Here is an 18,315-nt window from a genome sequence, read left to right as displayed (position 1 = left end):
ATATAATTACTATAATACTGCCCCTATATACAAGAATATAACTACTATAATACTGCCTCCTATATACAAGAATATAACTACTATAATACTGCCCCTATATACAAGAATATAACTACTATAATACTGCTCCTATATACAAGACTATAACTACTATAAGGGCGGGTTCACACATGGCGGAATTTCACTTAAATTCCGCTGCGGACACTCCGCAGCGTTATTCCGCAGCGGAGCCGTTTCTCCATTGACTTTCACTTTAATTTAGCAGTGTTCGTTTACACGATGCGTACAATTCCGCTGCGGAGCATAGGCTGCGGAGCGGAATTTGGTGTCCGCAGCATGCTCTGTCTGTTGCGGAGCAGTGGCGGACTCATGGCGGAATTTCTCCATTGACTTCAATGGAGATTCAAAGTTCCGCAATGAAGTCCGCAGCTGTCATGCACATGTTATGTGTGCTGCGGATGCGTCTTGCTTTTTTAACTTGACATTTCTTCATTCTGGCTGGACCTATGTATTTCTAGGTCTACAGCCAGACTGAGGAAGTCAATGGGGCTCCCGTAATGACGGGAGCGTTGCTAGGAGACGTCTGTAAATAGTCACTGTCCAGGGTGCTGAAAGAGTTAAGCGATCGGCAGTAACTGTTTCTGCACCCGGGACAGTGACTACCGATCTCAATATACATGTATCTGTAAAAAAAAATGAAGTTCCTACTTACCGAGAACTCCCTGTTTCTGTCTCCAGTCCGGCCTCCCAGGATGACGTTTCAGTGTAAGTGACGGCTGCAGCCAATCACAGGCCAAGCACAGGCTGCAGCGGTCACATGGACTGGCGCGTCATCCAGGGAGGTCGGGCTGGATGCCGAAGGAGGGACGCGTCATAAAGACAACGGGCGGTAAGTATGAATTTATTTTACTATCACTAGGGAAAGTGCTGTCCCTTCTCTCTATCCTGCACTGATAGGGAGAAGGGAAGCACTTTTCCCGCAGTCCGCAGCAGCTAGTCCGCATCAATTTACTGCACATTTTGTGCAGATCCGCAGCCGTAATCCGCAACCCGGATTAGGTGCGGCATTGATGCGGACAGTTGCGGAGGAATTCCGCCATGTGTGGTCATGCCCTAATACTGCTCCTATATACAAGAATATAACTACTATAATACTGCTCCCTATATACAAGAATATAACTACTATAATACTGCCCCCTATATACAAGAATATAACTACTATAATACTGCCCCCTATATACAAGAATATAACTACTATAATACTGCCGCCTATATACAAGAATATAACTACTATAATACTGCTCCCTATATACAAGAATATAACTACTATAATACTGCCCCCTATATACAAGAATATAACTACTATAATACTGCTCCTATATACAAGAACATAACTACTATAATACTGCCCCTATATACAAGAATATAACTACTATAATACTGCTCCTATATACAAGAACATAACTACTATAATACTGTCCCTATATACAAGAATATAACTACTATAATACTGCCTCCTATATACAAGAATATAACTACTATAATACTGCTCCTATATACAAGAATATAACTACTATAATACTGCCTCCTATATACAAGAATATAACTACTATAATATTGCCCCCTATATACAAGAATATAACTAACTATAATACTGCTCCTATATACAAGAATATAACTACTATAATACTGCCCCTATATACAAGAATATAACTACTATAATACTGCCCTTATATACAAGAATATAACTACTATAATACTGCCTCATATATACAAGAATATAACTACTATAATACTGCCCCTATATACAAGAATATAACTACTGTAATACTGCTCCTATATACAAGAATATAACTACTATAATACTGCCTCATATATACAAGAATATAACTAACTATAATACTGCTCCTATATACAAGAATATAACTACTATAATACTGCCCCTATATACAAGAATATAACTACTATAATACTGCCTCCTATATACAAGAATATAATTACTATAATACTGCTCCTATATACAAGAATATAACTACTATAATACTGCCCCCTATGTACAAGAATATAACTACTATAATACTGCCCCCTATATACAAGAATATAACCACTATAATACTGCCCCCTATATACAAGAATATAACTACTATAATACTGCCCCCTATATACAAGAGTATAACCACTATAATACTGCCCCTATATACAAGAATATAACTACTATAATACTGCTCCTATATACAAGAATATAACTACTATAATACTGCCCCTATATACAAGAATATAACTACTATAATACTGCTCCTATATACAAGAATATAACTACTATAATACTGCCCCTATATACAAGAATATAACTACTATAATACTGCCCCCTATATACAAGAATATAACTACTATAAGGGCGGGTTCACACATAGCGGAATTTCACTTAAATTCCGCTGCGGACACTCCGCAGCGTTAATCCGCAGCGGAGCCGTTTCTCCATTGACTTTCACTTTAATTTAGCAGTGTTCGTTTACACGATGCGTACAATTCCGCTGCGGAGCATAGGCTGCGGAGCGGAATTTGGTGTCCGCAGCATGCTCTGTCTGTTGCGGAGCAGTGGCGGACTGGTTGCGGACTCATGGCGGAATTTCTCCATTGACTTCAATGGAGAGTCAAAATTCCGCAATGAAGTCCGCAGATCTTATGTGTGCTGCGGAGCGTATTGTTTTTACTACCATGACATTTCTTCATTCTGGCTGGACCTATGTATTTCTAGGTCTACAGCCAGACTGAGGAAGTCAATGGGGCTCCCGTAATGACGGGAGCGTTGCTAGGAGACGTCTGTAAATAGTCACTGTCCAGGGTGCTGAAAGAGTTACGCGATCGGCAGTAACTGTTTCTGCACCCGGGACAGTGACTACCGATCTCAATATACATGTATCTGTAAAAAAACATATAAGTTCATACTTACCGAGAACTCCCTGCGTCTGTCTCCAGTCCGGCCTCCCAGGATGACGTTTCAGTGTAAGTGACGGCTGCAGCCAATCACAGGCCAAGCACAGGCTGCAGCGGTCACATGGACTGGAGCGTCATCCAGGGAGGTCGGGCCGGATGCCGAAAGAGGGACGCGTCACCAAGACAACGGGCGGTAAGTATGAATTTCTTTGACTTTCACTAGGGAAAGTGCTGTCCCTTCTCTCTATCCTGCACTGAATAGGGAGAAGAGAAGCACTTTTCCTGCAGTCCGCAGCGGCCAGTCCGCATCAATTTTCTGCACATTTTGTGCAGATCCGCTGCAGAATCTGCAACGCAGATTCTGTGCGGCATTGATGCGGACAGTTGCGGAGGAATTCCGCCATGTGTGGTCATGCCCTAAGGGCATGACCACACATGGCGGAATTCCTCCGCAACTGTCCGCATCAATGCCGCACCTAATCCGGGTTGCGGATTACGGCTGCGGATCTGCACAAAATGTGCAGAAAATTGATGCGGACTGGCCGCTGCGGACTGCAGGAAAAGTGCTTCCCTTCTCCCTATCAGTGCAGGATAGAGAGAAGGGACAGCACTTTCCCTAGTGAAAGTAAAAGAAATTCATACTTACCGCCCGTTGTCTTGATGACGCGTCCCTCCTTCGGCATCCAGCCCGACCTCCCTGGATGACGCGGCAGTCCATGTGACCGCTGCAGCCTGTGCTTGGCCTGTGATTGGCTGCAGCCGTCACTTCCACTGAAACGTCATCCTGGGAGGCCGGACTGGAGACAGAAACAGGGAGTTCTCGGTAAGTATGAACTTATATGTTTTTTTACAGATACATGTATATTGGGATCGGTAGTCACTGTCCCGGGTGCAGAAACAGTTACTGCCGATCGCTTAACTCTTTCAGCACCCTGGACAGTGACTATTTACTGACGTCTCCTAGCAACGCTCCCGTCATTACGGGAGCCCCATTGACTTCCTCAGTCTGGCTGTAGACCTAGAAATACATAGGTCCAGCCAGAATGAAGAAATGTCATGTTAAAAAACCAATACGCTCCGCACCACACATAACATGTGCATGACAGCTGCGGACTTCATTGCGGAACTTAGAATCTCCATTGAAGTCAATGGAGAAATTCCGCCATGAGTCCGCAACCAGTCCGCCACTGCTCCGCAACAGACAGAGCATGCTGCGGACACCACATTCCGCTCCGCAGCCTATGCTCCGCAGCGGAATTGTACGCATCGTGTAAACGAACACTGCGAAATTAAAGTGAAAGTCAATGGAGAAACGGCTCCGCTGCGGATTAACGCTGCGGAGTGTCCGCAGCGGAATTTAAGTGAAAATCCGCCATGTGTGAACCCGCCCTAATACTGCTCCTATATACAAGAATATAACTACTATAATACTGCCCCTATATACAAGAATATAACTACTATAATACTGCCCCCTATATACAAGAATATAACTACTATAATACTGCCCCCTATATACAAGAATATAACTACTATAATACTGCCCCTATATACAAGAATATAACTACTATAATACTGCCCCTATATACAAGAATATAACTACTCTAATACTGCTCCCTATATATAAGAATATAACTACTATAATACTGCCCCTATATACAAGAATATAACTACTATAATACTGCTCCTATATACAAGAATATAACTACTATAATACTGCTCCTATATACAAGAATATAACTACTATAATACTGCCTCCTATATACAAGAATATAACTACTATAATACTGTCCCTATATACAAGAATATAACTTCTATAATACTGCCCCTATATACAAGAATATAACTACTATAATACTGCTCCTATAGACAAGAATATAACTACTATAATACTGCTCCTATAGACAAGAATATAACTACTATAATACTGCCCCTATATACAAGAATATAACTACTATAATACTGCCCCTATATACAAGAATATAACTACTATAATACTGCTCCTATATACAAGAATATAACTACTATAATACTGCCCCCTATATACAAGAATATAACGACTATAATACTGCTCCTATATACAAGAATATATCTACTATAATACTGCCCCTACATACAAGAATATAACTACTATAATACTGCCCCCTATATACAAGAATATAACTACTATAATACTGCCCCCTATATACAAGAATATAACTACTATAATACTGCCCCTATATACAAGAATATAACTACTATAATACTGCTCCCTATATACAAGAATATAACTACTATAATACTGCCCCCTATATACAAGAATATAACTACTATAATAATGCCCCCTATATATAAGAATATAACTACTAGAATACTGCCCCCTATATACAAGAATATAACTACTATAATACTGCCCCTATATACAAGAATATAACTACTATAATACTGCCCCTATATACAAGAATATAACTACTATAATACTGCCCCCTATATACAAGAATATAACTACTATAATACTGCCTCCTATATACAAGAATATAACTACTATAATACTGCTCCTATATACAGGAATATAATTACTATAATACTGCCCCTATATACAAGAATATAACTACTATAATACTGCCTCCTATATACAAGAATATAACTACTATAATACTGCCCCTATATACAAGAATATAACTACTATAATACTGCTCCCTATATACAAGAATATAACTACTATAATACTGCCCCCTATATACAAGAATATAACTACTATAATAATGCCCCCTATATACAAGAATATAACTACTAGAATACTGCCCCCTATATACAAGAATATAACTACTATAATACTGCCCCTATATACAAGAATATAACTACTATAATACTGCCCCTATATACAAGAATATAACTACTATAATACTGCCCCCTATATACAAGAATATAACTACTATAATACTGCCTCCTATATACAAGAATATAACTACTATAATACTGCTCCTATATACAGGAATATAATTACTATAATACTGCCCCTATATACAAGAATATAACTACTATAATACTGCCTCCTATATACAAGAATATAACTACTATAATACTGCTCCTATATACAAGACTATAACTACTATAATACTGCTCCTATATACAAGAATATAACTACTATAATACTGCTCCCTATATACAAGAATATAACTACTATAATACTGCCCCCTATATACAAGAATATAACTACTATAATACTGCCCCCTATATACAAGAATATAACTACTATAATACTGCCGCCTATATACAAGAATATAACTACTATAATACTGCTCCTATATACAAGACTATAACTACTATAATACTGCTCCTATATACAAGAATATAACTACTATAATACTGCCCCCTATATACAAGAATATAACTACTATAATACTGCCCCCTATATACAAGAATATAACTACTATAATACTGCCCCCTATATACAAGAATATAACTACTATAATACTGCTCCTATATACAAGAATATAACTACTATAATACTGCCCCCTATATACAAGAATATAACTACTATAATACTGCTCCTATATACAAGAATATAACTACTATAAGGGCATGACCACACATGGCGGAATTCCTCCGCAACTGTCCGCATCAATGCCGCACCTAATCCGGGTTGCGGATTACGGCTGCGGATCTGCACAAAATGTGCAGAAAATTGATGCGGACTAGCTGCTGCGGACTGCGGGAAAAGTGCTTCCCTTCTCCCTATCAGTGCAGGATAGAGAGAAGGGACAGCACTTTCCCTAGTGAAAGTAAAAGAAATTCATACTTACCGCCCGTTGTCTTTATGACGCGTCCCTCCTTCGGCATCCAGCCCGACCTCCCTGGATGACGCGCCAGTCCATGTGACCGCTGCAGCCTGTGCTTGGCCTGTGATTGGCTGCAGCCGTCACTTACACTGAAACGTCATCCTGGGAGGCCGGACTGGAGACAGAAACAGGGAGTTCTCGGTAAGTACGAACTTCATTTTTTTTTACAGATACATGTATATTGTGATCGGTAGTCACTGTCCCGGGTGCAGAAACAGTTACTGCCGATCGCTTAACTCTTTCAGCACCCTGGACAGTGACTATTTACTGATGTCTCCTAGCAACGCTCCCGTCATTACGGGAGCCCCATTGACTTCCTCAGTCTGGCTGTAGACCTAGAAATACATAGGTCCAGCCAGAATGAAGAAATGTCAAGTAAAAAAAGCAAGACGCATCCGCAGCACACATGACATGTGCATGACAGCTGCGGACTTCATTGCGGAACTTTGAATCTCCATTGAAGTCAATGGAGAAATTCCGCCATGAGTCCGCCACTGCTCCGCAACAGACAGAGCATGCTGCGGACACCAAATTCCGCTCCGCAGCCTATGCTCCGCAGCGGAATTGTACGCATCGTGTAAACGAACACTGCTAAATTAAAGTGAAAGTCAATGTAGAAACGGCTCCGCTGCGGATTAACGCTGCGGAGTGTCCGCAGCGGAATTTAAGTGCAATTCCGCCATGTGTGAACCCGCCCTAATACTGCCCCCTATATACAAGCATAGTGTACGGATTCTGTTCTCCAGTGACCTCCAGATCTGCATGTTTCCTGGTTACTCTCATCCTGTCTTAGGGCATGACCACACATGGCGGAATTCCTCCGCAACTGTCCGCATCAATGCCGCACCTAATCCGGGTTGCGGATTACGGCTGCGGATCTGCACAAAATGTGCAGAAAATTGATGCGGACTAGCTGCTGCGGACTGCAGGAAAAGTGCTTCCCTTCTCCCTATCAGTGCAGGATAGAGAGAAGGGACAGCACTTTCCCTAGTGAAAGTAAAAGAATTTCATACTTACCGCCCGTTGTCTTTATGACGCGTCCCTCCTTCGGCATCCAGCCCGACCTCCCTGGATGACGCGCCAGTCCATGTGACCGCTGCAGCCTGTGCTTGGCCTGTGATTGGCTGCAGCCGTCACTTACACTGAAACGTCATCCTGGGAGGCCGGACTGGAGACAGAAACAGGGAGTTCTCGGTAAGTACGAACTTCATTTTTTTTTACAGATACATGTATATTGGGATCGGTAGTCACTGTCCCGGGTGCAGAAACAGTTACTGCCGATCGCTTAACTCTTTCAGCACCCTGGACAGTGACTATTTACTGACGTCTCCTAGCAACGCTCCCGTCATTACGGGAGCCCCATTGACTTCCTCAGTCTGGCTGTAGACCTAGAAATACATAGGTCCAGCCAGAATGAAGAAATGTCAAGTGAAAAAAGCAAGACGCATCCGCAGCACACATGACATGTGCATGACAGCTGCGGACTTCATTGCGGAACTTTGAATCTCCATTGAAGTCAATGGAGAAATTCCGCCATGAGTCCGCCACTGCTCCGCAACAGACAGAGCATGCTGCGGACACCAAATTCCGCTCCGCAGCCTATGCTCCGCAGCGGAATTGTACGCATCGTGTAAACGAACACTGCTAAATTAAAGTGAAAGTCAATGGAGAAACGGCTCCGCTGCGGATTAACGCTGCGGAGTGTCCGCAGCGGAATTTAAGTGAAATTCCGCCATGTGTGAACCCGCCCTCACGTCACATCTCACTCCCTGCTGGTTCAGTGTCTGTACACGGGATGCTTTGCTGCGGTGCTTTGTAGTAGATATAGAGCAAAATACATCTGGCAGAATTGAATACATCAGAGTGCTGCACAAGTTTTCACAGTATAACACTTCCTTGACAACTTTCTTAAGTAGATAAAAGCATGAAATAATAATTATTCGGCACATTAACCAGCCACGTCCTGATCATGTTTCTTCCTTCTTCTCTGAATCTTGTTTTTTCTCCACATCCGCAGGGTTTTCAGCAGAAGTTTTCATTCCACAGTAAGGAAATTGTGGCAATCAGCTGCTCGTGGTGCAAACAGGCGGTAAGATAAAGAAAAAATGACAGGAGTCTTCTATGTTATCCCCCCTCCCTCTCCCCCTTCCAGTGCTAGTGCATGTGAAGTAATTTTAAGGAAGGGGTTGGGCTAAGCTTGCACTGGGGGAAGCCTTTTTTCTGTCCGCAATGGAGACCAAGCAATCTAAGCCGGTCCCGTTGCCGGCCAATAATCATACATGTTTCTGCTTAATGTGACTTTAAAGGGGGTTAGCCCAACATAGCTGAAATGTGTTTGATCGCTGGGTTACCCAAGACAACGGGGGTCCCGGGTCCCCTGAATGAACGGAGCATCGTTCACGCATCCACACTCTGTTCATTCTCTGTGGGACTTCTGGAGATAGTCGAGCGCTGTATTTGGCTATCCTCAGCAGTCCTATATAGAATGAATGGAGCTCATATGTGACCGCCGCTCCATTCGTTATATGGACTCGAAACTCCTGTTCTCTTGATCGTGGGGGTCCCAGAGATCAAATGCTCATCACCTGTCCTGTGGATAGGTGATAAGTTGTTTTGTTGGTTCAACCCCTTTAGGTTTGGTGGTCTGTCCTAAGCATCGGGCATCAATGTAAATGTCCTGGAGTACCCCTTTAAGAATCACACCGAGCTCAATAGTCGTCTATGTAAATCACAAACGTGTCAGGTCTGCACGAGCGCTTTCTAATAGAGAAGTGCCCCACGTTTGGAACCCCCTGTATTACCTTCATATTCTCTTATTGTAGTGGAGTTTCCCTTTAAATACGCTGGGTGAGATCTATCGCTGATTCTGTCCAAAATGGCGCGCTGTTCTATGTTTTTCGGGTGAATTGACGGAAACCCAAGGGAAGCCATTAAAGTCAATGGGGTTCATCGGGGGCAGTTTGTGTCCTTCATGTGAGGGATTCATCACAACATTGACTTCCGTTTTTCTTCTACCATAACGCAACAGAAAAATTTAATTCTTAGCGCATATGTGAACAGAGCCGAAGGCTATTTTTTATTTGCGAAGGCCTGCAGTCAGGACTGACAGGCTCTAAAGTGGACACCTGGAGCAGGCGCTAAACATAGCACCTGGGGCAGGTACTAAAAGGGGGACACCTGTGTCAGACACTAAATGGGGCACTTTGCGTAGGTGCTAACAGGGGCGCCAGCTGAAGGCTCTAGAGGGGGTGCCCGGAGCAAGCACTTAAGGAGGGCACCTGGGGCAGGCGCTATAAGGGAAACCTGGGAAATCTCTAAAGGGGGCACATAGAGCAAACACTAAAGGGGGCACATGGGGCAAGCACTAAAAAGGGGAACCTGCATCAGGCACCAAATTGAGCACCTTGGACAGGCACTAAAAAGAGTCACCTGGCAGAAACACTAAAGAGAGACACTTAAAGAGGGACCTGTGCCAGACACTAAAAGGGGCACCTTGAGCAGGTGCTAAAATGGGAGCCAGCTGAAGGCTCTAGAGGGGGTGCCTAGAGCAATCTCTAAAGGGGGCACATGGGGCAGACACTAAAGGGGGCACATGGGGCAGACACTAAAGGGGGCACATGGGGCAGACACTAAAGGGGGACATGGGGCAGACACTAAAGGGGGCACATGGGGCAGACACTAAAGGGGGCACATGGGGCAGACACTAAAGGGGGCACATGGGGCAAGCACTAAAAAGGGGCACCAAACAGAGCACCTTGGACAAGCAAGGGATCTCTTGGGAGAAACACTAAAGAGAGACACCTGGGGAAAGCACTAAAAGGGGCACATGGACAGGTGCTAAAGGGTTCACACATGTGGATGAGTCACTTATGGGGGCATCTGTAATGAGCACAACCGGCTACGAGAATTTTGCACTCATAAGACACTCTAAGCATTTGCAGCTGCGTCTGTCACCGATGTTCAGCCATTATTGCGCTCCGGGGGAGGAGGGGAGTATAATTCATCTGGCGGGTACGTTGCTAGGTACTACTCCTCCAATTCTCCTTTGCAGTAGTTGTGATACATTTCCCCCCTTGTCTCTAGTCTTTACAGGATCCTTGTCGGCTTTCTACCTGTATATGGTGGAGATGCCTAAAGAGATTAGTATCATATCTATTCCATAGAGCATTATATATCTTCCAGACATTGCGCGGAGAGCGGGAACGCTATATACCCCGGAATTAACCTAGTCCATGCCGTGTAATGATAGTCTCCAGTCAGCTATTAGTCATGTAAAGCCTCCAGTGAACCCACTCAGCTCTGCTGCTCTGTAATTAGTGGGGATTGTACTTCTGTGTTCAGAAAATCCCATTGTACAAAGTCACCGTGTAATTCTATATATAGCCGGTGCCGGGGCGTGCGATGTTCTCCGTCACCTTATCACCCAAATTTGACCCCTTTATCTTTTTGACTTTTACTTTGTTGTTCTATTATATAATTTCCTGTAACTGTATGTTCTCATACACGCCCTTATAGAAGCGCAATAAAGCATCAAACACGGCCGTACGTGGCGCTATTTTTCACCTTATACGGTAGTATGGCTGAGAACGGCACCTACATTGGCAGCTTTGTGTACAGAGTTGGGAACCCGTCACACCTCTCCTGCCACGCCTTAGTAAATACTTGTATTCCCCTTGAAATAGCATCTTTACTTAGAATTCTGCATTGCGTTCCTCTGTTACTCCTCCTGGAAATGTACAAATAAGGTGTTACCATTTCCCTTGTCGATATGGTGTGTCCCTGATATAGTCAGCAATGATTGGTGGGGAATAATTGACAAGGGGAATGGTAACGCCCAGTTGTTAACTTATTTGTACATTTCCAGGAGGAGTAACAGAGGAACGCAATGCAGAATTCTAAATAAAGATGCTATTTCAACGCCCAGTAGGAAATTGGACGTAAGAACTACCGGGAAAATTTAAAGTTTACCACCGAATGGGTTTATGGTACTCCTAAAGGGGGTTTCCAGCTTTGACCGTAATATGAGATCCTCACAGCAGGTGGCGCCTTCTCTTTCTGCACCATTTTGCTGGCCAATCACTCACAGTCACGGCCATCTGGCCAAATTTCGTAGCTCCCATGCTTCAACTGGTGGGTAGTGGGTGGGTGCCAGCCCATGGGTGAGTTTGGGCTCTTTTTTTGCCTGGGCCCCTGACACTGAGGGAGCAGAAGCGGAGGAGGGGTTGGAACGTAATTCTTCATACTCTTCAGATATATAAGTTGGACATATGTAACGCGTCCGTCTTTCCCGTGTTTTTTTCCATCCAGTTCCACAACAAGGTCACCTGCTTCCTGCTACATCACATAGAGGAGCCCTGCTCCCTCGGAGCCCACGCTGCTGTCATAGTCCCTCCGAGCTGGATCATTAAGGTGAAGAAACCTCAGGTAACTGCATGTTACTTTTTGTCCGCGAGGGTCTTTCCGCCTTCTCCCGGGCCAATCTGCCCTGATATTGCCCAGGACGGCACCCGTATGTACGACCTGAGTGTCAAAGAAACGCATGACCCCCCCCCCACCCGTGGGATTAAACCTATACCCCTTCTTCTTCCTTGGTGATGTAGGCCCCTTAGTGTTGCATTGTGGGTAATGTTTCCTTTGACAGGAACAATTTGCTTGATGCCTTGTAGTTGAAGTGCAGTGGAAATGTGTCACTCCCTTGTACAGGTTCCTCACCTCCTTGACACTGGAAATGTTGCACCGTATTGCAGTGTGTGTGTATGGGAGACCGTCAGCATGTATGACCATAGGAGACGCAAGACCATCTAATCCAGAGCGTGGCGTGTGCTTATGGGGGCCTAGCTCTTATTAGCTCTGAAACTGCCCCCCCCCCCCAAGCTTGCACTTAAAGTGTATGTCCACTATTTTTACAACTTAAATATCTAAATATTATTTACATAAAAAGTTGAGTATCTTCTTACTCCAGAGCTGTATTAATAATTCTGCTGGCTGTCACTGGAAACAGTTAGTAAGCTTGTCATCAGACACATCGCTAACAGGTTAGCTGAGGTCAGATAATGCAGGGTTGCAGCTAGTTTTTTTTTCTAAATCAAATGACATTACGGGTGTAAAGAAAACCCTATCCTGGATGTTAATCACCAGTACAAGCTTTGTGCAGACACTGAACAAGCGGGGAATGATGGGAAGCCTGCAGAATGGTAAATTCAGCTCTGGAGTATAATACAGGATGTAACTCAGGATCAGTACAGGATAAGTAATGTAATGTATGTACACAGTTCACTAGCAGAATAGTGAGTGCAGCTCTGGAGTATAAGGGCGGGTTCACACATAGCGGAATTTCACTTAAATTCCGCTGCGGACACTCCGCAGCGTTAATCCGCAGCGGAGCCGTTTCTCCATTGACTTTCACTTTAATTTAGCAGTGTTCGTTTACACGATGCGTACAATTCCGCTGCGGAGCATAGGCTGCGGAGCGGAATTTGGTGTCCGCAGCATGCTCTGTCTGTTGCGGAGCAGTGGCAGACTCATGGCGGAATTTCTCCATTGACTTCAATGGAGAGTCAAAATTCCGCAATGAAGTCCGCAGATCTTATGTGTGCTGCGGAGCGTATTGTTTTTACTACCATGACATTTCTTCATTCTGGCTGGACCTATGTATTTCTAGGTCTACAGCCAGACTGAGGAAGTCAATGGGGCTCCCGTAATGACGGGAGCGTTGCTAGGAGACGTCTGTAAATAGTCACTGTCCCGGGTGCTGAAAGAGTTAAGCGATTGGCAGTAACTGTTTCTGCACCCGGGACAGTGACTACCGATCTCAATATACATGTATCTGTAAAAAAAAATATAAGTTCATACTTACCGAGAACTCCCTGCTTCTGTCTCCAGTCCGGCCTCCCAGGATGACGTTTCAGTCTAAGTGACGGCTGCAGCCAATCACAGGCCAAGCACAGGCTGCAGCGGTCACATGGACTGGCGCGTCATCCAGGGAGGTCGGGCCGGATGCCGAAAGAGGGACGCGTCACCAAGACAACGGGCGGTAAGTATGAATTTCTTTGACTTTCACTAGGGAAAGTGCTGTCCCTTCTCTCTATCCTGCACTGAATAGGGAGAAGAGAAGCACTTTTCCTGCAGTCCGCAGCGGCCAGTCCGCATCAATTTTCTGCACATTTTGTGCAGATCCGCTGCAGAATCTGCAACGCAGATTCTGTGCGGCATTGATGCGGACAGTTGCGGAGGAATTCCGCCATGTGTGGTCATGCCCTAATACAGGATATAACTCAGGATCAGTACAGGATAAGTAATAAAAACAGCCCTTTTCTTCTAATCTCCTACAACCTTTTTAAGATAATTTATATGAATACACTTAAATGCTTTTCCCACTGCTAATTGCCTTGAGCTGCCCCCGGTCTCCGTGCTGGTCACACGACTAATAGCTTTTAACTCTATTAATTTATGTTTTCACACCCTGGGTAATATTGTCAGTATATATTTATAGCATAGTAAATCTCATAAGCAGGAAAACATTTACTTTGCAAATTGCACAAGCTGTCCTGGAGGCTTTTTTAGGCAAATTCCCAGAGAACTATGTCCTGAAAAAACAAACAAACAACCTAATCTGTCTATTCCTGTATTAATTTACTCTTTAGCTCTTTAAGAGAATGTAGTGAGCATGCTCTGTGACCTTGTCATGGAGGGATGAGGAGTTGCCCTGTCCCCATCACCTATTGTTAGTGGTGTGATATGTTATCTGCCTTAAACTTTGTAACAAAGTTACCTTTTATTGTAATCCCACCCCCTGATGATAATGGGACGACTGCTGACCCTCCTCTGGGTGTACACAGCGCAAGCTGAAAATTGTCAGGAAGTGTGAGTCTAATGTTAGGATTTACTGGTAATTTTTTGACAATAAGTTCCCTTTCGATAGGTGATAGGGACAGCTCAGCTCGTCCTTCCTCCTCCTCCCTGCACAGTGCACTGACATTACACCGAGCATGCTCACTACACTCTCCCATAGATGTCAACGAGTTGTTTTCTGGTGTTTTCTCATATTCATGTGCTCTTAGTATGTATTATATAAAATATATATACAAGCTGATACAATTCCCTTTAAGGTAAGTTTGATCCGGGGTTAATTTCCAAAATAGTTGCCGTTTCTTTAAAGCTCATTAGACCCAAGTTGTAACGACGCTGCAACGGTGTTCGGCTGCAATAGTCTTTTTTTCAATAAACCCATTAGTCCATTATCAGTTAGTGTGAGACGTTAGGAAGTCCTCCGAATCTCCGTTAAAACCTCTTTGGCTAATTGCAGTAAAGCGAGGGTGAAGCGTTGTGCTGACCGGTGTGACGTCATTGACCCTGCATGTCTGTGTCACAGGATGTCATGCTCGTATACGGGCTGTGTGCATGTGTTGGCCTTGTATTTCCATATCACTGCTATTAATGGGAGTCCATCACCTGGACAAGTTGCCTTAAGGACATGTGTACAATTTCCTATAAAATCTGAGCTAGTAGGCGGAGTTGTACCCACCAAATGCCCAAATGAAATACCAATCAGGTGGTAAATTAGAGGCTTCCCCTTACCACTGATTGCTACTGATAAATGTCATAATATAGGGGAGCGCTGTTTTCCAGATTTGATAAATATTCTACTTCTAGCCACCACTAGGGGGAGCCCACTACATATGGATGTATACAGGTAGTATAATGGGAGATGTATCAATCTTTATATAGTGATTTCCCCTTGTAGGGAAACAGGGGGGGCATGGGTTATTTTTTCCAAACTTTAGCAGATACAATGTCTTCCTCTAGATCAGCCCTTTTTTCTTTTAGGGTATTTATAAGATGTCTTATCATATAGACGCCGGTCCCTGTGACGGGATTATTTTTAAAGGAGCCACCAAAAATGCAAGTTGATTAAGTGCAAAAAGGAATCTTATAAAAATACATTCCCTCTAAACAGAGTCTTTTATCCAGTCAAAAGTAGGAAAAGATAATAACGAAATATTCTCCAGATCCTAAATCTACAACTATTACTTATATTCAAAGGGGATCTTCCGGTTTCATGAAAAGCTTAAACTAAATCTGTCTCCTCTCTTGACATGTCTGTTTTAGTAATTACTCGTATTCCCATAAAATTACAATCCTGGAGCATCTTTTCTTAGAATTCTGCGTTGTGCTGTTCCTCTGTTATTCCTCCTAGAAATGTATGAATAAATTGACAACTGGTTGTTACCATTCCCATTGTCAAAGGGGCGTGTCCCTACATAGACTGAGACTGCTAGCACTGATTGGACCGTGTTAGACTGTGTGGGGCCACACCCCCAACTGGTAACACCCAGTTATCAAATTTATTCATAAATTTATAGGAGGAGTAACAGAGGAACGGCAGAACGTAGAGTTCTAAGAAAAGATGCTCCAAAATCTGTATTTTATGGGGACTGCAAGTGTTTACTAAAACAGACGTGTCAGGAGAGGTGACCGGTGCTCTTTTAAGGGGATCTGTCATCATACAATCCTCTGCTGGGCAGCATATCATGGGCACCATTTCACCAGTGATTGATTGCTGCCATCTATTCCTTCTAATATACTTTGAGTTTCAATTTCTTACTATTTTCACAATCTCTGCTTGCTGTTAGTGAATGGGACCATTCTTGTTTACAGCCAGAGGCCGAAAACCTGTACAGACCTAATTCTTCTCACAGCTGAGGGGTTTGTTACAATTGTATCCAGTATAGACAATCCTCTGCGAGTTCCAGACTGATACAATTCTTCGGCACTGATACATTGTAACAAACTATCAAGACAGAAGAAAAAAATGTCTGCTGATGTATTTCGCTTAGAGGATTGTCTAGGTTGGACTGAAACTGTCAGCTGTGGGACGTTGTAGATCTGCATAGGGTTTCTGCTTCCGGAAGTAAAGAAGAATGTTCCAATTTACTGACAGCAAGCGGAGATCTTAAAAGGGTGAGAAAATGAAAAGCAAAGTGTATTAGAAAGTTGAAGAACTTTTCAATGCACAATGATTAGGATATTTCCTAAAGAAAACCCATTTTAGGCTTGTTTAGTCCAAATACAGTTGTTGCAAACCCTCAGCTGTGATGCGTGTTAGGTCTATGCATTAGTCTATCAGCATTCATACGTAGCTACTAACATTTTCTGTGTTGTATCTGTTGTGATAATACACAGCAAATACAATATAAACTGCAGCGAATCGGGGAGCAGAATAATACAACATGAGCGCCATCTGGTGGTGGAAGAAGATTACAGCTGTAGAGCAATATTCATCGTAATTTACAAATCCGGTAAAGCTGCTAAACATTCGTGGAGGAAAAATAGTAATAATAATAGTAATATAAATAATTTTTATTTAGAAAATTAATAACTTGATACCGATATGAGTATATAATATAAAATACAGTATAATCCACTACATGTAATAAATTGCACCACAAAAATATATGGATATGTAATTAAAAAGAAATAATAATCCACTAATATAAATATAAACAAATTATTTTCCAATGATATAAGTATATAATATATAATAAATAATAAATGATACTCCACTAATATAATATATAATAAATGATACTCCACTAATATAATATATAATAAATGATACTCCACTAATATAATATATAATAAATGATACTCCACTAATATAATATATAATAAATGATACTCCACTAATATAATATATAATAAATGATACTCCACTAATATAATATATAATAAATCATACTCCACTAATATAATATATAATAAATTATACTCCACTAATATAATATATAATAAATCATACTCCACTAATATAATATATAATAAATCATACTCCACTAATATATTATATAATAAATCATACTCCACTAATATAATATATAATAAATCATACTCCACTAATATAATATAAATATATAATAAATCATACTCCACTAATATAATATATAATAAATCATACTCCACTAATATAATATATAATAAATCATACTCCACTAATATAATATATAATAAATCATACTCCACTAATATAATATATAATAAATCATACTCCACTAATATAATATATAATAAATCATACTCCACTAATATAATATATAATAAATCATACTCCACTAATATAATATAAATATATAATAAATGATACTCCACTAATATAATATATAATAAATCATACTCCACTAATATAATATAAATATATAATAAATGATACTCCACTAATATAATATATAATAAATTATACTCCACTAATATAATATATAATAAATCATACTCCACTAATATAATATATAATAAATCATACTCCACTAATATAATATATAATAAATCATACTCCACTAATATAATATATAATAAATCATACTCCACTAATATAATATATAATAAATAATAAATTATACTCCACTAATATAATATATAATAAATGATACTCCACTAATATAATATATAATAAATAATAAATGATACTCCACTAATATAATATATAATAAATAATAAATCATACTCCACTAATATAATATATAATAAATGATACTCCACTAATATAATATATAATAAATGATACTCC

General features: G+C 41.5%; 1 protein-coding gene across 8 annotated transcripts in view; it reads left to right on the top strand.

Annotated features, from left to right (window-relative positions):
* DGKI (diacylglycerol kinase iota) overlaps positions 1–18,315 on the top strand; it is a 229,932-nt gene that overhangs the window by 104,885 nt on the left and 106,732 nt on the right. For 7 of the 8 annotated variants that reach the window (XM_075855860.1, XM_075855859.1, XM_075855857.1 and 4 more), the window contains exons 7-8: positions 8,773–8,844; positions 12,063–12,179. In XM_075855860.1, coding sequence (XP_075711975.1) covers positions 8,773–8,844; positions 12,063–12,179 — 189 coding nt within the window. The remainder of the gene's footprint in view (positions 1–8,772; positions 8,845–12,062; positions 12,180–18,315) is intronic. The other variant, XM_075855858.1, reaches the window with a different exon arrangement.

This window comes from Rhinoderma darwinii, chromosome 3 (assembly GCF_050947455.1).
Source record: "Rhinoderma darwinii isolate aRhiDar2 chromosome 3, aRhiDar2.hap1, whole genome shotgun sequence".
Lineage (NCBI taxonomy): Eukaryota > Metazoa > Chordata > Amphibia > Anura > Rhinodermatidae > Rhinoderma > Rhinoderma darwinii.
Note: the sequence above shows the minus strand (reverse complement) of the source record. Positions and strands in the feature narration are given on the sequence as shown.